Source organism: Pelodiscus sinensis, chromosome 1 (assembly GCF_052426305.1).
Source record: "Pelodiscus sinensis isolate ZL-2025 chromosome 1, ASM5242630v1, whole genome shotgun sequence".
Classification (NCBI taxonomy): Eukaryota; Metazoa; Chordata; order Testudines; family Trionychidae; genus Pelodiscus; species Pelodiscus sinensis.
The window spans coordinates 236,586,375-236,610,954 of record NC_143052.1 but is presented as its reverse complement, the minus strand read 5'-3'; the positions used below and the strand labels follow the sequence as shown (position 1 = coordinate 236,610,954).

Below are 24,580 nucleotides of genomic sequence, written 5' to 3'. Positions count from 1 at the left end.
AGAAGTGTCCAAAGGTGATGTGGCAGGTCAAATCCCAGGATCAAATGGTTTGGATCTGTGACAAGGAAACCATTCCAAATGTCTTTAGCTGGCCACTCACTGCACAATCAGGGTGCTGCTCAGAGATTCCGATCTGGCAGCTGAGTCTGCAACAGACTCCACAGTTAAGAGGTGCTTGAGGGTGACTGAAAATGTCAGTGTACAGTGGGATACCTAGATTGACACTTAGTTTTTCCACCAGTCTGGCTGTAGACTCTGCAATGAATGTAAGAAGGGGCTATGTTGTAGACTCTGTGCAGGACTATTTTTTTAATCCTTCTCCTGTCCTGCTCCGCAATACCATTCCAACTCACTCCCTCATTGCTCCTTGCATTTTTATCCCACTCCCACCCACAAAAACCTGAGATTCTGCAAATCCCACTAGAGAGACAGACTCCGCAAGTCTATTGTAAAACAAACAAAAATACACATTGGTGTAATATACATAATAGAATTGAGACAATTTTTACCCCTAAAAGAATAAAACAAATCTTGCTTAAGTCATGCAAAACACTTTAATTCCTGTTAGAACAGACATTAGATCTTTCATTCCTTCTTTAAAGTGAAATATGAAAAGTTTTAAAGTGCTTTTCCACAAGTTACTACAGTCTGGGCGGTTTTGCCCATCCAATCACAGTCACCACAAAGAACATTTTACCTGGTCCCGTTATAATGGCTAAGGGTCCAGTGGGATCTGCAGCAGCCCAGTCCCACCACACAGCTCTGCTATGTTGCTCAGAACTGGTAGCCACGGAACAGAAATGCGGGGCATGCATAGTCTAATTCAATTCAAGATTGACCAGATTATGTGAGGCAAACATCATCACACAAGGGAACAGTGTTCTCTAAGATATAGCTTAGGGCCAAAGCCAATGTTCAGAGTGTCTGTGCACTTTTTGTGCACCAGGTTGAACTGGCTAATTTGCTGATTCTGTTTGTGAGATAAGTCTTTTTAGATGGTCATGGAAATTCAAGCAGTAGTCCAGTATGATGCCAACATAGATCAGTTTTGCCTCACATTTCAGTCCTTTTCCTCTGAGGAAGAGGTCTAACTCAAATTTGGTACTTTTCTTGTGGAGGTGGAACACATTCAAAACAGACTGTATTAAAATGTGGTTGGAGGCACTAACTGCAATAGTTCATTGTCATCTTGGCCAGATGGGCACTGAAGATGTTCTTACTAGACGGTCTCATCATTAGATGGTCATCCACAACTAGCTTTGTTGTCCTGGACAACTTTCCACATGGGCCATCATTCATCCATTGTGAGAAGCTTAGAGAAAAGAAGACGGAATTTCAGGAAGCCTAATTAGGAGAAATTCAGGGAAACTCTGAAAGGGGGCATCATTTCCATCCATTGGATACCTTTCTAATCAATGGAGCCTACAACTGTTTCTGTGGGGACATCTTTAAGGCAGCATGTTTGTCCATTCCATGAAGCTATCACCTTGTCTACAGTCATTGTTTAGACATTAAGGGTATGTCTAGACTACATGTCTCTGCCGACAGAGGCATGTAAATTAGACATACCAACATAGTCAATGAAGCAGGGATTTAAATATCCCCCGCTTCATTAGAATAAAAATGGCTGCCGCGTTGTGTCGGCTCAGCTGTATGTCGGCATAAACTAGAAGTCAAGACGGGAATCGGTCGACAAGGAAAGCCTTTGCCGACCGATCCTGTAAACTTCGTTTCACGAGGTATAAGGGATTGGTCGGCAAAGGCTTTCCTTGTCGACCAATCCCCATCTTGACTGCCAGTTCATGCCAACAAACAGCTGAGCCAGCACAACGTGGTGGCCATTTTTATTCTAATGAAGAAGGGGATATTTAAATCCCCACTTCATTGACTATGTCGGTATGTCTAATTTATATGCCTCTGTCAGCAGAGGCATGTAGTCTAGACATACCCTAAATGCTAACTACTGAGGTGGTAAAAACCTTTTGGAGAGCCAGATATTGCTGCCCCCTTAATAGAGTTCTTAGAGGCTATGAAATGATTAAAATGGGAGGGTGGAAACAACAGGGAATATGAATTTCACCCATTGGTGCCAGATATTCTGGAACCTTCTGTGTTTACTTTTTGCAGCACAACCACCACCAGTCCTGCCCCTCTCCCCCTGTCACTCCAAACCAAGTCACTAGCCACTTGCTTCAGGTTGAAAAGCTTTCCCTGAATAAACTGGTAAAATGACAGATTCACAAAGAATGGCGGGAATTCAGAGGACAATTGGCTTTCTCGATGCATAGGTCCATTCACAAGCACTGAATTAGACACTGTACTGAGCAACACCAAAACCAGAACAGTGTCAGAATAACTTATTGAACAATAACGGGCAATGATAATGACCAGCATATTAGTGACAGTGATCAAAATAAATTACCTCTTTCCTTCCTTTTTAGCTTAAGCACTCCTGTCGAGTTTCCCACAGAATTGTTAGCAAAGCAGATGAAGTTGCTGTTGAGGTCCCTTTCAGTAACTTCCCTGAGCATGGCAACATGAACAAATGATTCTCCATCAAATTCTTTTACCTCAACCCTAAACAGAGAAACATTCCTATTAGCCATCTACTATTAATTTACACAAGTCACAGGACAAAAAAAGAGCTGCTAAAATTCTTATCATTCACTTTGCATGTCTGGGAAGGAGTAGGAATATTTTGTAATACTTTAGGAGTCCTTGTTTTTCTCTTAATTTCCCCTATATGCTCCATTGTTACCCAGCCGATGGAAAAGGACTGTTTGCTCTCGGGGTAGTCTGAGACACGGGTTTGGGTATTGCTTAGCAGTCTGAGGTTTGGTCTTCATAAGAGTGAGCATTTGAAAAAACAATGGCAAATCCAATTGCCCAGACATAGACAACGACCCAGAGAGATTTGGATATCTCCACCTTTCAACACGGAGGTTGAGCATTATTCCCCAACTGAGAACAAAGGACTGCAGAGGCATGAGATGAGAAAATAAGAATTGGCTGCTGAAAGTATTCAGGACACTCACCAGGAGCCAGATGAAGGATGTTAGACAGCACTTAAACCAAGTAGCTCTCTTCAGCTTGACTGGACTCTGGGCTAACAAGAATGGACTGTGCTTTAACCTTCAGTTCTCTATGCTACTTAAGGACTTATTATCCTGCATTCCAGTTAACTAATAAACCTGACTGTTTTGACAATACTGCCTGGTATGTTGCTGCAAATGCTTGATGAGGTGCATTAATCCCTGAAGAGTGTACACATCTCCATCAGAATTCTGTCTCAATTACACTTGCTGCATGGAACTCATGGATGAAGCCAGAGTGCTGAAAGCCCAGTAGTCCAATCCAAGGAAGCAGTGAAACCATGTGGCTTACCAAAGAGAAAAAGTGGGACCTGTGGCATACTAGGTCTAACATACTGAAAGGGTTCCAAAGCTGGGGACATAACACCAATCCTATGGATGTGTGACAATGTCACAAAAGAAAAATGATGCCCTGGTATGAAAGCTCTGATATCATAGTAAGACACTAATACCCACAAAGAGCTTTTGCTCTATCCACAGACCTTGGTTTAGCAAAATACTTAAACACATGCCTAACTTTAAGCACATGCTTAGTCCCATTGACGTGTACTTAAAGTTAGGCACCTACCTAAGTACCTAGCTGAATTACAGCCTTAAATATCAGACACTAGAGCAATGGTGAGGGATCGTGCACGGAAAGACCTTTAAAGAATTTGATGCTAGCAAAATTCTCAGGTGCTGCGGGACACTAAGAATTTGTAGAATCATGTCCCATATTGCATGGACACCTTTCATCCACTAAGGGTACGTCTAGACTAGTATCTGTCGACAAAACTTCTGTTGACAAAGAGCGTCCAGACACATTGATTTCTGTTGACAAAGCAAGCTGCTTTGTCGACAGAACTCCGTAGTCTGGACGCAATGTTACAGGCAATAACACCTTCTGTCGACAGAGTTCTGTCGACAGAAGGTGTTATGTCTCATAAAATGAGGTATACCAGCATTGACAAAACTGCTGAGTTCTGTCGACGTTATGTCGACAGAACTCAGCGGTAGTGTAGACGCTGGTATAGTTTTGTCGACAAAAGTGCACTTTTGTCGACAAAACTAGGTAGTCTAGACACACCCTAACTGAGGTCATCTGAACAGAGTAATGTGAAAACTAGTGGGACTGGCTTTATTAAATTTCATTCACAATTTGGTTCAGACCGTGCAGTGTTTCACTTAAGCATTGCAGGTGAAGGGATACTTGTGCATCCCACCACATTTCTTTCACCTGATCATTTGGTGAAATCACATTAGCATGTGATTTTGACTCAAATCCACGAATCACCTTGATTTCCTTGAAAGCAGTTCACCATTTACCCCAAATTGAGCAGTATGCACACATTTTTACAAATCATTCAATTTTCTTTGTGTGGATTTTGAGTTCCAAATGAATTCTAAAAAAGACAATGTTCATTATAACCATTTTGCACCAATCTGTAGAAGCTGATAACCTACTGATTTCTGGAATATCACACATGTGCCAGTCAGCGGCTTTAATCATAATAAATTAAATCATCCATAAGATATCATTATATATATAATAGAGAGTGAAAGAATAGTGTCAACAGAGTACTCTTGGCAGATATTTACAATATCTTATGAATGATTTGATTTTATCATTATAGGTGAGGTTGGTAACACTGACTAATATTAAGATTGTGTGACATTTTAGATTATAAGATTCTGTTTTCAGTTCCTTACAATTTTGTCAGACTTTACCAAAGGACAACATTTTTTCCATGCCCTATGTCTGCCATTTAAAAAATTGGCCCATGACCTTTACTGGAAGAAGCTCTAGCATTCCAGCACTTTGGAGCAAGTATGTCAAATCTGGTCTGTGTGTCACAGATGTGCTTTTTGTGGATCCTATGAAAAACTACCCACATTTGGCCAAGCTAGAAGTTTTTGAAAAATCTCAGTTTGTACAAACTCTATAAAATCCCTATTGAGCATATCAGCTAAAATCTCCAACTATTCTGTCCTCTGTGGGCATGCTTCATCCTCTGTGCCCAGACTGCACATGCCATCCAGAGTGACTGCACATGCTATCCCACAGGGGCCAGGCCAAAGCCAGATTTTTTTAGAGTTGCTCCTTCCAGCTGCTCAGACAATGCCAGGCACTGCAACTGAAAGCAGAGAGCTTGTCTTTTGTGTGCTCTCAATGACTCTCCTTGCTGATGCCCATGCAGGAAGCCCTCTGACTTGAAAGCGAAGAGGACAAAAGCCAGACTGAAAGAGTAGATTTTGTGATTGGGAGTTGGAAAGGCAGGCACTAGGACTGGGAACCAAAAGGTACAAAGTGTGACTCAGAGTCATGATGGGAACCAGGGACGAGTAACACCACACGACTGAGACTAGAAGCTGAAGAGGAGACTGGGACTGGGAGCAACCCGATGAAGGACACCCAGTAAGGGACAAGTGAGGGGCAGCAGGGAGCTAGTTATCAGTTAAGGGGGGGCACTGAGATTGGATGCAGAATTGGGGAGACATTGGGACTAGCTGCACAAGCAGACTGGAACTGGGTACCAGTGGGTGGAAATGGGTCTGGGCAGAGGAAAGACAGGTCTAATGAGGAGCCAAGGTACAAGGATAAACCTGAAACTGTCAGGGCACAGAGACTGAGACAAGAGACTAGTGGGGAGGGGAGGAAGAGAGTGAGATTGGAAGAGGAGCCCCTGGGACTGGTTTCCAGGAGGTGGGGAGGGGAGAAAGAAATTGAACAAGGTGTTAAGGGAGGAGGGTGTAGCAGTAGCAGAAAAAAGGGTATGTCTACACTACAAAGTTAGTTCGAACTAACGGACATTAGTTCGAACTAACTTTCATAGGCGCTACACTAGCGCTCCGTTAGTTTGAACTTAATTCGAACTAGCGGAGCGCTTAGTTCGAACTAGGTAATCCTCATTCCACGAGGATTAAGCCTAGTTCGAATTTACTAGTTTGAAGTAAGGGCTGTGTAGACCCTTAATTCGAACTAGTGGGAGGCTAGCCCTCCCCAGCTTTCCCTGGTGGCCACTCTGGCCAACACTAGGGAAACTCTACTGCCCCCCTCCCGGCCCCGGCCCCCTTAAAGGGGCACGGGCTGGCTACAGTGCCCGTGCTAGGTGCAAGCCTGCCAGCACCCAGCCAACAGAACCTGAACCTGGCACGGATCGAGCCAGCCACCCGATGCCCCCCAGCCCTCCCCCTCTTCCCGGGACCAGGATGGCGGCTCCCGGGAGCTTGCCCGGGACCGCAAGAGGCGGGCACCCTCCTGGGCTAGTACGGACATCGTGGACCTCGTCCACGATCTCCGCACTAGGCACAGGAAAGTGGCCGGCTTGGGCAGGAGAGCTGCCAGCCTGGCCACCCAGGAGCAGGTGTGCAAGAGAATCAAGGGGGTCCACTGAGACCCCCGACCCTGAGCTTACAATGGCCATACTGGGTCAGACCAAAGGTCCATCTAGCCCAGTAGCCTGTCTGCTGACAGCGGCCAACCCTAGGGACCCTGGAGGGGATGGACCGAAGACAGTGACCAAGCCATTTGTCTCGTGCCATCCCTCTCCAGCCTGCCACAAACCTTGGGCAGGGACACCACTCCTACCCCCTGGCTAATACCACTCCATGGACCCAACCTCCATGACTTGATCTCACTTCCCTTTCAACTCTGTTCTAGTTCTAGCCTTCACAGCCTCCTGCAGCAAGGAGTTCCACAGGTTGACTCTTTGCTTTGTGAAGAACAACTTTCTGTTACTAGTTTGAAGCCTGCTACCCATTCATTTCATTTGGTGTCCTCTAGTCCTTCTTTATGGGAACTAATGAAGAACTTTTCTTTATGCACCCTCTCCACCCAACTCCTGCTTTTAGAGACCTCTATCCTGTCCCCCCTCTGTCTCCTCTTTTCTAAGCTGAAAAGTCCCAGTCTTTTTAGCCTCTCTTCATATGGGACCTGTTCCCAACCCCTGATCATTTTAGTTGCCCTCCCCTCTCCCAGCCTCTCTCTTCCCCTCTCCCACCTCCTTTTCCCAGTCTCCCCCAGTTTTGTTCAATAAAGACATATTCCATTTTTGAACACAATTGTCCTTTATTTTGTACATCAATAAGAAGGGGGGCTAGGGAAGGGTAAGTGGAAGGAGGTGAGGGAGGAATGGGGTATGAGCCCCCGATGGGGAGGACTGGGCTGCCTCTGTGGGCTTCTGGGGGTGGAAGCTCTCCTGCAGCCCCCCAATTGCCCCCTCTCCCGAGATGGCAGCCTGCGGCAAGTGCAGCCGGGCTGATGGCTGAGTGCTGTGATGTGCGTAGTGTGGGCACTCAGGGCACTCCAAGCCAGGACTGCTTTGCAAGCGGGGCACCCCTGAGAACTGTCTGTCCGGGGTGGGGGTCGGGACCCTTTAAGCGCAGCCCTCGGCTAGCCTGAGACAGCAGCTCCACGCTCTAAGTCCTCCTCTGATGCGCTGCCAGCACTGCTTCCAGCCATCCTTAACCCCGGTTCAGGGTCCACTTAATGTGGACATGCTAGTTCGAATTAGCAAAACGCTAATTCGAACTAGTTTTTTAGTCTAGATCCGTTAGTTCGAATTAGCTTAGTTCGAATTAACTAATTCGAACAAAGTTAGTTCGAATTAGCGCTGTAGTGTAGACATACCCAAGGAGATTATGATTAGAAGTATGTGTGGGTGGAAGAGACTGGAATATGGGGGGGAGAGTGAGAATCTGATGGGGGAACCCAGAGAGGGAAAATAGGACTGGCTGGGCAAGGATACAGGAAGTGGAACAAGCAGATGGGTCCAGGGCATTCTGGCTGGCATAGAGTGGATAGGATTAAGTGTTTTGGAAAACAAGCGGAGAGTCCCCTCTAAACCCTGGAATGCAGCCCAGGTTTCCTGAGTCTCATTATTCTTCTGCTGTCACCAAGTTCCTGTGAAATCCACTGGCAAAGTATGTAGCACATCCTCCTCTAGTACTGGTCCACAGACAATGACAACCTACTATTGCATTCAGGTATTCCATTAGCTCAAGTGGCAGAGGTGTGTGAGGGATCTAAAAATTCCAACCTGGCTGATGTCCCATGAGAGAGTCAATATGATGCCATATAGTAGGATTTCTGATTTCTCATTTTTTTTAATCTAGGAAATCACACACACACACATACACACACACACAGTTCATTAAAGATTGAAAAGCCAAGCATTCAAAAGTTAATATCCAAATTAAAGTCTCCTGTGCAACCTTAACTCAGCCCCCCTGTGAATATGAATTAGGATACAGTCTTTAATGACATGATCACATATTCATTTTTCCACATGATCCTGTCTCATTCAGTGCACAGGATTAACCAGGGTGGTGTAGTGAATGAGACTGTCGTCTGTAGGACTCCTACTTCATTTGTCACAGAATTTGAAGGTATGTAGTGACTCAAGCGGGGGACTGCAATCAAAGAGAAAGGAGGGTCTGATGGTTAAGGCAGTTAAATGCATTCATTGGGGACTGGATTTCTCTCTGCCTCTGCCACAGAATTCCTGTGTGATGTGGAGCAAGTCACTTAAACCATACTTCTCACAGATGGTCACTGATTGAATCTCCTTCATTTCTTGGGTGCCTGACTTGACAGCCTGAGGCCTGCTTTGCACTGATGGGGTTAAGCGGTCAAAGGGAGCATTTGCCCTAAGGCCTGGAAAAACAAAGGGGCCTGGTGATTGCCTCCACTACTGTGGCAGTGGTGGCAGCCAGAGCCCCGAGTTCCTTGCAATTGCTGCTGGAGTGCCAGAGTGCCACTGCACCGCTACGTGACTGTGAGGGTGGTGGGGGCAAGCCGCAGTCTGGGTGGCACTAACGGCTGACTGACCTCAGCCCCGCCCCTTCCACCTAAGGCCTCACCTCCTTCAAGGTGCATGCAGAGCCCCTCCCCCCCCCACACACACACATACATATCTTGCCCCAGAGCCCATGGTGGCTGTCGGCCCCGTTACTGATACTTGCTAACTTTTGAGTGCTTCACTGTATAACCCTAATGCTCTTTTAACACACATATTTGTATATAAGTATACACACCCACAGACCTGTTCTCACATACGTAGTATAGTGCTAATGTATAATATCATATTAGAAAGAAGGTGCATGTGTCATTCACATTAGTATGAGTGTTTCTCTGATTCATTGTAAATGAACTTCCAGTGTTCTCCAGGTGAAAAGATAGTATATTAAATAAAGGCAATACTGAAGACTCTACATTTGCTTGCAAAGTAACCAAGCTCAGTTTTTCTGTTTGGTTGTTTTCTCTCCTTACCCTGTTGAGTTCAGCAGACATAGCTCGCTTTTACTTTCTTTGATGTCCCTGTACCAAGTTATCGCAGAGTGAACATTATTTTCATAGCCAAATAATACTTTGCATTCCATTTTAAGAGGTTTTCCTGTCCAAAGCAAACACAGAGACACCATTTACAGAAGTTACTGGAAAGTCTTTCTCCTAATTCACCTGAGAGAGTGGTTGTTGTTGGATTGAGATGCGTTTTCCCCCTTTGATGCCAACAAAGGCATATACTGCCAGTACCCTGTCTCAGGTTTTGATCCAAGATCCATACGTGCCTTAAAACTGGTTTCTATCATCCAGTAATATATCAGTACTTCATTAAATTGTCCTGTCCTTCCAGGCCAGAAAAACCCTAAAAAGCTCTCACTTACCAAGTTCTACTTCAAGGGTCTTCATGCCACTGGGATACAAGATGTTTGGGGTGTGGACAGTATTCCGCCGTGCTGCGATACAAGAAAGTATAAAACTCTATTATGTGTAGTGAAAAGGTAGTTATCATGACTTAGGCTAGGGTAATTTACCAACAGCAAATAAGCTGTTACTACAGATATTTTATTATTTTGAGCTCATACATTACTTACCAGTGGTTTTTACTCTAATTACTCGTCTCATTATCCACTGGATGCTGTTGTCAAATATAATGTAATCACATATATAAATACCAGCATCTTGCTTATAAATAGGAACCAGGCGGATTTCATCATTGGTAAGTTTTAGACCTGGTCTAAAATCCTGTCTCGTCACTCGAATTCCATTCTAGCAAAAAGAAAAAAAAATGAAAGAACTAGATATTTTTTTCTTTGCTACTAATTACATTCTCTTTTAAAATCTTAGAGCATGATTGTCAAGAGAGCTGAATGCTGACCCAGCTCTGTTCCCACTGAAGTTAATAGCAGTGTCTAATATACCACGAGTCTCATGAGATTTAGGGTGGGTTTGTGTATGTTTGTTTTTGCAAACCCCTAACTTCTGAAGGCAATTGATTACATGAGAATATCACCTTTCTTTCTTTTTTTTAAAGCTAGTTTATAACATTCATAATTGCAGAGAAAATTCTGCAAATAAAATGAAATGGGACTTGAAAAGTTAGCTACCAGAAGGCAAATAAAATAAAAACTTTTCTTTACACATTATGATTTTTAAATAAATCTTATTGTTTCTTGATGTATGATTCATGATTTTTGAATTCTTAGGGTTGGCAATACAGCTATTGTTTTTGCTTTCACTAAGAGCAACACTAAATGATTTTAAAAATTTCAGCCATTCTTAGCATCTTAATACACATCTATCTTCTAGTATCAGAGGGGTAGCCGTGTTAATCTAGATCTGCAAAAGCGACAAGGAGTCCTGTGGCACCTTATAGACTAACAGAAGTATTGGAGCATAAGTTTTCGTGGGCAAAGACCCAGTTCTTGGGCAAAGATCCACTTCATGCATTTGACGAAGTGAGTCTTTGCCCACGAAAGCTTATGCTCCAATACATCTTTTAGTCTATAAGGTGCCACAGGACTACTTGTTGCATCTATCCTCTAGAATGACTAAATTCAATAAAGGTCCATTAAAGTAAATGGAAAGAGTCTCATTGACTTCAGAAGATTTTGGATCAGGCCTTAAATAAACAGAACAAGCAAATTCAAAGTTGGTTCAGAAAGAAACCAGATAGGAAAATTTGTCATAGAAAATGTGCATCTTTTACAGGAAATTCAAAAGTTTTTTTTTTATACAGAAATGGTTCTAGTCTTTGTTAAACATTTGGGCAATGTCTACACAGCAGCATTGTTTCAGAATAACTGATGTTATTCCGAAATAATAAAGAGAGCGTCTACACTGCAAACCATTATTTTGAAATAATGGCGAGCTGAAGAACTTCTTACTCTGACTCCTGTAACCCTCATTTATGAGGAATAAGGGAAGTCAAAGGAAGAAAGTTCTTCCTTTGACTTACTACCGTGTAGACAGCGCCAAAAGCCGAATTAAGATATTTCGATTTAAGCTATTGCAAAAAGCTATGCAAGTTGCATAGCTTACCTCGATTTTTGCCCTAATGTATAGACATGCCCATAGGTAACACCAGATGCATAGTTAGGTACAATATATCAAGAGTTATTCCTGTATAGCAGGTAACTCTGTTTAGGAAAATGTACTAAATTTCATACTTGGGATTACCTGAATGCAAAGAAATATCTTAAATAGTAATTTCCATTTATTGTTCTTTTTTAACTTTATACAGATCTGATCACTTTTAAATGGTAAAAAAAAAAGAAGAAAGAACAGCCTTTCCTTGTCTGACAAATTTTAGTTTGGAGCCAATTTTTACGGCCTTTATATGTAATGCTTGTCAGAAATTTTTCAGCAAATTTTTTTTTCAAGAAATACCATTTTAATCTCAATAAAAACTTTTTGAAAAACACGAACTTTGATGAAATTTAATTTACAAAACAAATGTGGTATGTTAAAACAATTTCAAAATGGAACATTTTGATATTTCATTTTTAAATAAGTTAGTTTTCAAAATGAAATCTTTATATATTTTAATTTATAAAAAATCAAAAGTTTTAAAGGGTTGAAATCAGAATGAAATGTTTCAATTTTATTGAAAAAACATGGTTTGATTCACCTGAATTTTTTGTTTTAATTTAACTTCATGGGAAATTTAGAATTTTTGGTTTTGCTCCATTCTGGAACATTTATTCCCCCGCATATCATGACATTTTCCACAAAATTAAAAAACAATCCATTTTCACCTCAGCTCTAATTAAAAACTTCTAAAATATTCCCTTCAGTGCATTGCGAACAATTTTATTTTGCTTCAGTATAAGTTGTGGCCAAATGTAGCTTAGAACTGCACTTATTTTATTTTGCACATACTTGGAACAAAGTGACCATTACCTTGTACCATGTCACTGGTGACCTTTGTAAATGACTGTAACAGTGTATCCCAGGACAGGAAATTGAATGTCCCATTTCAATGGGAAGAGACAGCTCATTTTTGCCATTATCTGAACAATTTGCATTCTTCTTTGCTTGAACCTCTATGATGTTTTTGAGGCATGAGATTTCTTCCCTGTACAGCAAAGCAAAGAAACCAAGGTCAAAGGAAAACATATCAGAACAAAGGAAGAGTTTAGTGTCCTTTAGGTTTTTAAGAACTGGTTAAACAAACTTCTGTCCAGGATAGGTAAATACAGGCCCACAATCCAGTTTGCCCAGATTAGCCCTTGTCAGGCTGCTGCCACTGTATTTACCTGCACCTCCACAAGTATGGATGATTTCAGCTCCTGTTGGCCGTGGATCGCTGTTCCCAGCCAATGGGAGCTGGAGGGAGCAGTATCCTGATTCATGGTGCTTCCTGCAGCTCCCATTGGCCAGGAATGGCAATCCACGACCAGTGAAAGCTACAATTAGCTGTACCTATGGAGGCGCAGGTAAATAAAGCATTAGTAGCCTGCTGGGGGGAAGAGGGGTCTAACACTAGTGACCCACCATTTCTTCCCCCCCCCCCCCCCCATCCCTGGCTTAAGTATACTTAATCATGTTTCAATGCAGGGGGATGGATTAGATGACCTCTTGACGTTGCAGCCCTTTAGCTGCATGATTCCATGATTTTCAGCTATCAATGGCTGTACATCAAAGAAAGCCTCTTGACACCCTGACATACCTTATCATACAGATATATATTCCAGCAGCATTAATCCCTATTGGTCTGAACCAAAGGGCATTCCCTTCCTGAGTAGGGTTAGTGGTTTCATTGTTGAGAGCCTTCAGTGGTTCTTCAGGTTTGTGTTGCCAAAACCAAAGCACTTTACTTTTATATAGAAATGAGTTATTGAACATGTGGGTCCGGTTTTGGGATGGCAAAACACATTCCAAGAGAAACTCCTCATTAGCAACTGCACGATAAATCCTTCCAGGTCCTTTATGAAGACACCCTGAAAAGTAAGCAACAAACCTGTCAGTGCAAGCTGACATGAATATAGCATTCCTGCACAGAGAGGAAGAGAGAAAGGAAAATGGCCAGCAGAATCAATCTATCCATCCCCTAATAGCTGCCTTCCCTCTCTCTCCAGAGAATGAAATTAACAGTTTAGTGTCCTTAAGATCTTTTGGCTCCTAGTGTTTGAAATAAAAGTCTAATAACTTTGTATGAAGCCTGGAAGTAGCATATTCCCAGCTAATAGCTCAGGCATTGTCTCTTAAATTATGTCTATACTGAAAAATAGTCTGAAAAAAGTGAGTCTCAGAGGATACGTCTACACTAGCCAGGTCAACAGACTCTGGGTACATCTACACTAGCCCCCTAGTTCGAACTAGGGAGGCTAATGAAGGCGATCGAAATTGCTAATAGAATGCGGTTTAACTGTTAATTCGAACTAAGGGGTTTATCTCGGAATCGCGCGTCTCTGCTCCGTGTAGACACGGGCAGTTACTTCAGACTAGTCAGTTTTCAAAATGGTGACTGGCCGGGAATATGCAAATCAAGCGCGGAATATATAAATCCCGCGCTTCATTAGCAATTTCGGTCACCCTCATTAGCCTCTCTAGTTCAAACTAGGGGGCTAGTGTAGACGTACCCAGAGTCTGTTGACCTGGGCTCATAAGGCTTGCATTACAGAGCTAAAAACAGTGAGATGGATGCCCCTGTTCAGGGTGGAGTCTGGCATCTGACACCTACCCAACACAAAAAGACCTATGTGTATCTTGAAACCTTGTATCGTGTGCCAATAGTAGTTGTTCCTATAAAAAAATATTACTTCTCCCATCTTGTCTCACTAATATTCAGGGACCAACACAGCTACCACTATACCAGTTGCCTTTGAAAATGTAGTCCAATAACAGTTAATTAATATAAATTCACATTGACTGTCTGGGGTTTATAAGTCTGATTCAGCTCCCCCTGCAACTTCCAATAGACTTTAATTGCAGTTGGACTAGGCTCTGAGAACCAAAAACATTTCTGTTTGTGTAAAATGGCATTGCTCCATCGATGACAATGTTGATTACACCACCTGAGGACCTGGCCACATGTCTTTAAACACAAACTATTATGTTGCAGTCTTGTTTTGATTTTACTTATGTACATTAATAAAAAAAAAGTATTTCAAAGTTCCAGATCTTTCATGGGCAGCGCTATCCTCTGCTGTAGACATAATATCATGATTCAATTACAGCATTATCTCCATCTTTATTTTTATGTGTTTAATACAAAAGTTAATTTACATTAACTAAATTTCACTCCGCACAGAAGACATCCAGGTGATGTAGGAGGAGCATAAACTTAAATAAAAACAGTTTCATGCAAACTCTACTACTGAGTTAACTATATGATCTTGAGCAAGTTGTTTGGCTCTCCATATGTCAGTTTTCTCATCTCATCTGCAAAATGGATATAATAATATTCACCTCCATGGCATCAATGCTAATTAAACTATGCTTTGAAAGATCTTATATATCCTATTGTGAGATGTGATGAATACATAAAAATATTGTCATTATGTTATGTTTATATTTGCCAGATATAATGCCATTATCTTTAGACTGCATATGTCAATGGCAGCCTCCATATCCAAATGCTCTCAACAATACACAACCATAAATTCTCCTTTGTCTCTTTGTCCTACTATATCAGAGGGACATGTAGTAGGAAGAGAGCCTAAAATATAAGGCTGTATATCAGAGGCCTGGTACGAGGCCTAAGGCCTGGATTAAAGTAATAGTCAAGACTTTGCTAGTATGAAGCGAAGTGGAGCTGTGAGCAAGTGCCAGGACCTGTTCACAGAATCTGGCAAAAATAGGGCTGATATTGCAGAAACACAACTATGAGGTATCAGGCAAAAATCATGTAAACACATTCTAGGATATTACCAGAAAAACTCGACACCAGCACATTCTCCATAGGTAAACAAAAATGTACTGATGCATTCTAGGAATGACAGCATGATGGATAGGGATGTTTTGATTGAACCAACATGTACGAGGTGGCTTCCAGGTATGTCTGAGGCTTGCACCTGATACATAAGGAGTGATGCATAACTTCTTTGTATCTATGTATAAAGAGAAGTCTTTGTCCAGCCAAGGGGACAGTGGAAAGTCCTACCACTGCCTGAGCTGTGTCCATTATCGCAGGCATACATCCTCTTAGTGTCTACCAGATGCTATTATTGTGCTTCATTTACAACAGTGGCTCCCAACCTTTTTTATACTGCGGACTGGAAAACCCATTCATAAACTTTTAGAGGACCAGTGTTGGGGTCACTGGGCATTATCCTAGGTTACTCGGAGGAGTGGAAGATCAAAAGAATCAATGAAGCACCCCCGCTCTAGGCCCAAGCACTCTAAAAGCACCCCCCTTCCCTCCCCTTCCCACTTTCCCCCTCTTCCCTCCCCTTCCCCCCCGCCCCCCGGCATAACTTTTCTCTGGCTCGCTAATAGCTGGGAACAGCAAGACAGACCTTGAGGTTGCCTAGTTACTATCAGTGGTATAGAATTCAGATGTGTCTCTGTAGAGGGGAGGAGGAGGATAGGGCTGGCAACATATCCCAGTGTGGAAATCTTGCTACAGTTCACTATTTTCCTGCAAGTAAACAACCTGGGTATATAAGGAGGAAAAACTGCCGATGATCTGAGATGTCCAGTCTCCTGGCACCTATTTGAGCGTTCAAATAAACTTTTTTCGCTTCTCCAAACCGGTGTGTTTATTGGAGCGTGCACACTGGGCACCGAACCCAGCTGTTGCCTCCCTCGGGCACTCTGTGCCGGCAACAGTTCTTGGCGCCCAATGTGGGGCTCAAGGCTGAAATTTAGCCTTGCCCAGACCCCTCCCAGTGGTCGATGGATTGCGGCAACAACCGACGCCCAGCGCGCACCGATGACTTTATCGGGGGCCTCGGCGAAGACACAGTTTGATCGACCCCGGAGGGCACAACGGTGCAACGCGCTCAAATAGTGGAGAAGCAGTTGCGGGCGATGGTGCAGAACCAGTCCCGTGGATAAGGTAGGAACAGTCCAGTGGGGTGGACTTTCGCCTGTTAAGACCTGGGGATGACCAGTGTCTCCTGAGGTTATGGGGCAGGTGACAGGCAGGGCATGGTGTACGCCTTTAGAATGCATTCTGGAAAGTGTTTGGATCAGATCCCATGACTAAAAGTAAACTGAAAAGGTTCTGTACAGTAGACTGGCCTCAATATCAGCTGGAGGACCAGGAAAGGTGGCCACCGGAAGGATCAATCAATTATAACACGATCCTCCAATTACTCCTGTTTTGTCAGCGAACGGGTAAATGGCATGAACATTTATATGCGCAGTTGTTTATGGCTTTAAGAAATAGAACAGATATTTTGCAACAGTGTAATTTAACTCTGTCGGGTGCAGTAGTAACTAATGTGAGCCCCCAGAGCTTTCCTACAGCTGTAATGGCAGATTCAGCACCCCCACTATATAAGGAACAGGTGCCTCAGGTCCCTCTGTGGGATTCTACCCACTGATTACCAAGACTGTGGTAGCCCGCCAAGGAGCGCCAGGCCACTACTATGCAAGTTTACACCCATGTGCCTTTTAACCCAGTGGTCCTAGCAGCCTTTAAAGTACAGGCTGAAGAATTCTCCATGAACCCAAGCCGGTTTATCTCAGTGTTCGAGGGGTGTTTGGCTAGCCACAAGCCTGACTGGGATGACTGTAATATCCTCATGAGGACCCTATTGTCTGAGGTGGAGCGGAATCAGGTTATAGCCAAAGCAAGGGAGGAGGCACAGCGGAGACATGAAAGGGATCCACAAAACCTCCCTGAGCCTGCAGACGTGGTTCCCCTAGCAGATCCTAGGTGGAATCCTAATGACCCCTTGCAGTACACCCATCTCACCTCCTACAAGGAGTTGCTTTTACATGGTCTCCGGCACTCAGCTGTCCGACATAACAACTGGGCAAAACCATATGAGTTAATACAGGAACCAAAGGAAAGTCTGGTTGCCTTTTTGCAGCGGATTCGGGACGCCATCCGGCAAAATACTAACTCAAATCCCAATGACCAGGCAACTGAGACAATTATAAAGGGGATCTTTACCAGCCGTGTAGCCCCTGATATTAAAAGGAAATTACAGAAAAATGAGGACTTAATGGGCATGTCCATGGCACAGATTCTGGAAACTGCAAATAGGGCTTATTCTCTGAGAGAGGGAGAAAAGGAAAAGAAGCAAGTGAAAATGATGGTAGCTGCAGTACAGGCTGGTGCTAGGGGAAGGTTACAGGAAAGAGGACAGGGCAGTGGACGCGGGCGTCCTGGCCTGCAGGGAAGATGTCTGGGTCGCAACCAGTGTGCCTTGTGTCGAAAGGAGGGACACTGGAAAAATGAATGCCCCAAAAGAGAATGTGCCCCCATGATGGCAGCAGAGACTCATGAATAGGGGTGTCAGGGGAAACGGATCATCCTGCCCCCAGAACCCCGAGTAAAAATGAGGGTGGGAAATTCAGAAATAGACTTTTTAGTGGACTCTGGGGTGGCACGAACCGCCGTAAACCAAGCCCTTCAGCTGCCCGTGGCGGACTCCCTCACTGTGGTGGGTGCCACAGGAAAAGGAGCCCAGTGTCCAGTGTATGCCCCAGCAGAATGCGCTCTGGGAAACAGAACTATAACTCACAAGCTGGTCTATCTCCCCGAGTGCCCAACGCCGCTGCTGGGATGGGACCTGCTTTGTCGCTTAGGTGCCACCCTGAATTTCACCCAGGATGAAATAACCCTTACCTTACCCCCCGAGAATGCCTGGATAATGACTCTTGCAGCTGAGCCCTCTGCCGTGCAAGCCCCTGAGTGGAGCCAGTGGGAGGATCAGGTGTACCCCCTAGTATGGTCATCAGGGATCCCAGGAAAGGCCACACACCAAACCCCTGTCAGCATTCAGCTCCTCCCAGGCAAAAGCTCGGTGCGGATCAAACAGTATCCGATTAAGAGGGAAGCCAGAGAAGGGTTGCAGGAGACTATAGACCGGTTCTTAAGCTACAGTACACTTCGGGAATGTCAGTCAGCCTGGAACATCCCCATCTTGCCTGTCCGGAAGCCGGATGGCATATATCGACTAGTCCAGGACTTAAGGGCGGTTAATGAACGGGTTAAGACGCTGCACCCCCTTGTCCCAAACTCGTACACACTGTTGGCCTCCATAGGAGGACAGTATACCCACTTTTCAGTTCTCGATTTGAAAGATGCTTTCTTCACGATTCCGGTTGATGCTCCATCTCAGGAGATTTTCGCTTTCGAGTGGGAAGACACAAAAAGGATTAAGAAACAGCTTTGCTGGACAGTGCTGGCCCAGGGGTTTAAAAATTCCCCCACCCTTTTTGGCCAGGCCCTGGCCAGAGACCTGGCCGAGTGGGACAATGAGGACAAGGTACTCCTTCTGCAATATGTAGATGACTTGTTAATTGCCGCTGTGGGCCTAACCCCCTGCCTTAAAGCCACCGTCAGCCTCCTGAACGTTATTGGACTCCGAGGATATCGGGTAACACGGAGTAAGGTTCAAATCGCCCTCCCAGAAATACGGTACCTGGGGTTCCACATACTGCAAGGGGAGCGCCAGCTTTCAAATGAAAGAAAAGAGGCCATCTGCCAAATTCCCACCCCACGCAGTCGCAAGCAGATCAGGGCATTTCTGGGTATGACGGGCTTTTGTAGAATATGGATTCCAGAGTTTGGACTGTGGGCTAAGCCATTGTATTAATGTGTTAAGGGAACAGATCAGGACCCTTTTCACTGGTCCACAGAAGCCAACCAAGCATTTAAAATTTTAAAAAGAAAACTGATGGAAGCCCCAGCCCTGGGTCTGCCAGACCTCTCCAAGCCATTTCAACTGTATGTACATGAACGAAAAGGGGTGGCCTTGGGAGTGCTTACTCAGTTATTAGGCACCTGGAGACGTCCCGTGGCCTACTTTTCCAAACAACTCGATCAAGTAGCCAAGGGCTGGCCGGCATGTTTACGGGCGGTCGCAGCAATAGCCTTAGTACTTGAAGAAGCCGAGAAGCTGACGTTGGGGGGGGGGGGGGGTCATGCAAGTGTATACTCCCCATATGGTCCAAGCCCTGCTGGATGCTAAGGGTGGTCTTTGGCTCACCCAGGCTTGGGTAGCTCGGTATCAGGCTAAGGTTTTAGAGAACCCCGAAGTGACCTTGCTAACCTGTCCCTCCCTTAACCCGGCCACTCTTTTACTGGAGACAGAGCAGCAGGAACACGACTGCTTGGAGATAATAGATGCCCAATACTCCAGCCGTCCGGACTTAAAGGATCAACCGCTCCCTAATGCAGATTGTGAGTGGTACACTGATGGTAGTAGTGTTGTGGTAGACGGGCAAAGGAGGGCAGGCTACGCTGTCGTGACCCTCCACGATACCGTGGAAGCCGAGGGTATGCCTGCTGGGACATCTGCCCAGCTTGCTGAACTGGTAGCCCTGACCCGTGCACTCGAACTGACAGAGGGAAAATGGGTCAACATCTTTACCGACTCCAGATATGCTTTTGGAGTACTACATGCTCATGCTGGTCTGTGGAAACAGAGGGGCATGCTGACAGTCCAAGGCTGCCTGGTCAAGCATGGGGCCCACATTCTTCGGCTCCTGGAAGCAGTGCAACTACCCTCGGCAGTGGCAGTGGTACACTGCAAGGCTCATCAGAGGGACGACCAAGACATGGCAAAGGGAAATGCCCGGACAGACAAGGAAGCCAACCGTGCTGCCACCATGCAAGCACTGGAAGCAGAGAACGGCTATATGCAGGCCCTCATCCCATCCGTGGGGGAGCTCCCGATCCATCAGTACTCACCTGAAGAAAGAAACCTAGCCGCCAAGCTCGGGCTCCGGGAAAAGGAGGGATGGCTCCACTCCACAGAAGGAAAGATCCTCCTATCAAAGGACCTAATCCAACCAGTGCTGCAGAGACTACATCAAACCACTCACGCCGGCAAAGAGGCTTATGAATAAATACTTCTTAACCTCTGGACTTCGGCCCCTAGCATCTCAGATACAGGCCAACTGTCTGGTCTGTCAAAAGAACAACCCTCGACCAGGATTTTCAGTACCATCAGCTACTCTGGAACCCACCCCAGGCCTGGGATTGGTTTGGCAGATAGATTTCACTGAGCTCCCACGGACTCAAGGGTTCAAATACCTCCTCGTCCTAGTGGATTGATTTAGCGGATGGCCTGAAGCCTTCCCGTGCCGTAACTGTACAGCCAAGACTGTGGCTCTCAAGTTTGTCAAGGAACTCATCCCCCGCTTCGGGCTGCCCTAGTGGATGGAATCTGACAACGGAACCCACTTTACATCCAAGGTGGTCCACCACATAGCAGCCACAAATCCCGTGGAAGCTCCACACGCCATGGCGACCGCAGGCCAGTGGAGTGGTGGAACGCACAAATCAGACCCGTAAGCGTCACCTCTCAAAAATCTGTCAAGAAGCCTCCCTATGGTGGCCTGATGCTTTGCCCATTGTTTTGCTCCGCATCCGCACTCTCCCAAAGTGTAGATTAGGGCTTAGCCCCTTCGAAATTATGTTTGGAAGGGCATGGCTTATGAATGGGACACCGGCTCAGGCAGGGGAGTGGGAACTGGGATGCGGCTTTTTATCTCAGTATATGTGCTCTCTGTCTGCTGCTCTCTCTTCTCTTCACAGGTACACCAAAGACTCACAGCCTCTTCCGCTGGATGCCCCTGTCCACTGCTTGCAGCCGGGAGACTCCGTGCTCGTTCGTACCTGGAAGGACGAGCCTCTCCGGGAGAAGTGGAAGGGACCCCACACCGTCCTGCTGGTTTCCCACACGGCAGCAAAGGTTGAGGGACACAAAAACTGGATTCATCACTCGCGTCTGAAAGCAGTGCCCACATCGCCACCAGCAGAACAGTGGACCGTCCAGCCCGCCAGAGCATCATCCACTGACGCTCTGGGACTTAAGTTGTTGTTTAAAAAGCGCTGAGGGGTTAGGGGTTCTGTTAAGAACGTAGCTGCCCTGTCCAGTAGACTTACCATGGGTTCTAATGCAGAGTTTTCCCTACTAATACTTTTGGCCACAGGTGCCAGTCTCTTGTTGTCTCCCGTGTCGCCCTCCACGCATGCAGGATGGGGAAGGGCCTCTGAAAACTTGGCTACTAACACATATGAAGCCCTAAAGGTTGCCTTTGCCCGCGAATTTAATCTCTCCAACTGCTGGGTGTGTTCTCAAATCCCTCACCATGCAGCAGGGTTACCTTGGAGAGTGGTTCCCCAAAATTGTACCCAGGAGCAAAAATATGCTTTAAGTAATGAGTCCTGACATCCCTATTGAAACAGCACGCATCTCCCATCGCCCATTAGACTACACTCCGTTCCCCCAGGGCTCCTCTATTGCCAGCAATCTGCCACAGAAAAACACACCTGGTTTGCTGGTAATAGCACTTGCCAGTATTATTTGTCCCCCATAGCGAACACCTCTATCCCTTTGTTCAATGCGTCAGGTCAAGATTCCGGTGAGGGCTTGCAATTTTACTCGCGCCGCACTGCTCTGCGTGACTTACAGGGCTATAATGGCATGGGGGCAAATGGCCAGTCCTTTTATATATGTGGAACTTATGCTTATAAGTGGCTGCCCCATCGATGGCACGGAAGCTGCTATATAGGACACCTTACCCCTCCTCTTTGCGTTTTAGCCCAACTCCCGCCTGGTCGCCCCAGGCGTACCAGGTCTCTACACGCCACTCCTGAGCCCATTGGTGAAGGGGACAGGCTTGGGATGATCCTGCTCCCATCCTATGGGGTGGCACAACTGGCCCAGCTTTATCGGTGACTCTCTGTGTTCCTCACTAAGTTCGCCAATGACACCTTGGCCATAGAGAAAAGCCTTAACTCGGAGCTTTACCAACTGCGGTTACTGTCCCTCCAGAACCGCCAAGCCTTAGATTATATTCTGGCTTCACAGGGTGGGGTGTGTGCCATCATGGGCAATGAATGCTGTACCTATGTCCCAGAAAACTCGCAGGATATTAACAAACACATCCTGTCAGCTGAACAGGCTTTTAATCAGTGGAAAGCCCAGGAGCAAGACCCTACAATTTTTGATTCCCTCTGGAACTGGCTATCTAGCCTGGGCGGACTGGGGGGAGGCATTGTTTGCCTCCTGCTTACAGGTCTTGTACTATGTCTCATCACTCTCCTCTTGATCATTTGCTGTAAAACGCTCCTACATAAAATCTGTACTTCCCGTTCCCTGGGAACCCCACTATACCCTCTCATAAATGACCCCAGTTCCTTAGCACTTAATCAGCTTTTGTCCTCAGAATATGAGAAAACTCAGACAAACGTTTGTTGAGTATTCTCAAAGGAGGGAGCTGTTGGGGTCACTGGGCATGATCCTAGGTAACTCGGAGGAGTGGAAGATCAAAAGAATCGATGAAGCGCCCCTGCTCTAGGTCCAAGCACCCTAAAAGCCCCCCCTTCCCTCCCCTTCTCACCTTCCCCCCCTTCCCTCTCCTCCCCTCCTTCCCCCCCCTTCTGCCCCTTCTCCGCTCCCCCCGGCACTCTGTGCCGGCAACACCAGTAACATTTTATTTGCATTTTTGCATATTCATTATGGTAATTAATTGTAAGAGGTCACATGTTATTTTACATCACATCTGTACCCACACAATACATGTCGTAATGGGTGAGAGTTTGCTGATATCTACAACACTAAAAAAAAATATCACAGAAAGAATTCTCCTCTGGCTGCTGGGTGGGGCAGCCCCTGTCCCCGTGGTGACTGGTGCCTGCAGAGGGAAGGATACAAGGAGGGGCACCCACAGGGGCAGGGGGCATACAGGGCACCCTATTTAGCAACTGAAATTTTGTCAGAGGCATAAGAGCTGGTGCCCCCAAGTGCTACCACCAATCACCTCTGCCCTCCCTCCACCTACCTCATGGGGTGGGGAGCTGCCATTGTATCTCCCCCGTCTCCTTCTGTACAACCCCTGCCTCGTGTCTCTCCCTTCCCCAGCCAGGCTGCTCTTGCTCCCAGTTTCCCCTCCCCGCATCCCCCGTTTTCTCCCTATGATCCCCTCCCAGAGTTCCCTCCATTGCACCTCTGCTCCCATCCTCCCCATAAGTCCTCAGTGAATTCCCCCAACTTCCCTTTAATGCTTCCCACATCGACCTCTTGCCCCCGCCTCACACATCCCTGTTCTCCTTCACCTGCCTCCACCCCTCTTCAGCCCCACCCCCCAAGATTGGCGGCCCCCCAAGGCTGGTTCCCAGTACTCTGGAAGCTGGCAGCAGCTTCTCTGGGCCCCAGAAAGGGATCACAGCCAGGTGCACTGGGAGAAGCCCAGGGACAAACACTCCCCTTGCAGCCCCAGGGCACTGGAGGCACCACTCCCAGAGGGAAGGGGGAGTCTCTCTTACCTGTCCCCCAAGTGCTGCCCACCCTGGGGCAGGAGCTGGCTAGGCTGTTGGTCTGCCCTGGGAGAGGCTCCTCAGGAGTAGCGGGACTGGCCCTGCTGAAATTCCCTCTCCCGGCTGCAGTCCAGGCTCCGGGGACCCAGCAGCAGCCCCGCCAGGTCCCACAGCCTGGACCCAGAGTCATTGCAAGCAGCAGCTGCGAGTTGCTTCCTGCTCTAGGGGCCAATCCCAGCCCTGGCTCCCAGAGCTCCTGCCTGCTGCTGTTGCTGCTGGGTCCTATCAAGCTGCCTGCCACTCTGCAACCCTTGCCCCTGGGGGCCCTTCCGCCCCAGGGCTCCGGCAGCATTCCATGTATCAAGGCAGTATCATGCAGAGAAGCCAATGCAGTGCTGGGCACAGGAAGAAGAGACAATCCTGGGGAGAGAAGAAGGGGGATTTCTGGGCAAACAGGGCCGTGCTCCAGAGTCCCACCGAGCCAATCATCAAGGCATGTGCATGGCCTGGCAGTGCGTGGTGGCTCGACAGCTAGCAGTTCACAGCCCAGCACTGGTCCGTGAACCAGCAGTTGGGAGCCACTGATTTACAAAAAACCTGGGGTGGTGCCTTAATCCCTTATCTGATTTGTGGTCATTGGCGGTTCTTTCTGGGTTTGACATACTGCTATCTGTGCAGAGCTGGGGCAGCACACAAAGAGAGCATGCACAGCCAAACAGTTATCAACTTAAAATAGAGCAAGATACTTGTCAGAACACCGCATCAAATGATGTGGCAACAGGATACATAATCAGTAAACTGTGTGAAGATAATCTTATATTCTCTTCCTGTTAG

General features: G+C 46.2%; 1 protein-coding gene and 1 pseudogene across 2 annotated transcripts in view; one reads left to right on the top strand and one right to left on the bottom strand.

The window, feature by feature from the left end:
- The window catches only part of IL18RAP (interleukin 18 receptor accessory protein), a 44,853-nt gene that overhangs the window by 13,703 nt on the left and 6,570 nt on the right, over positions 1 to 24,580 (bottom strand). For both annotated transcript variants that reach the window (XM_075917392.2, XM_089775388.1), the window contains 6 exons: positions 13,025 to 13,295; positions 12,256 to 12,430; positions 9,948 to 10,122; positions 9,738 to 9,809; positions 9,343 to 9,466; positions 2,423 to 2,577 (listed from right to left, as the gene is read on the bottom strand). In XM_075917392.2, coding sequence (XP_075773507.2) covers positions 2,423 to 2,577; positions 9,343 to 9,466; positions 9,738 to 9,809; positions 9,948 to 10,122; positions 12,256 to 12,430; positions 13,025 to 13,295 — 972 coding nt within the window. The remainder of the gene's footprint in view (positions 1 to 2,422; positions 2,578 to 9,342; positions 9,467 to 9,737; positions 9,810 to 9,947; positions 10,123 to 12,255; positions 12,431 to 13,024; positions 13,296 to 24,580) is intronic.
- Positions 21,502 to 22,815, top strand: LOC149525721 (endogenous retrovirus group 3 member 1 Env polyprotein-like; annotated as a pseudogene).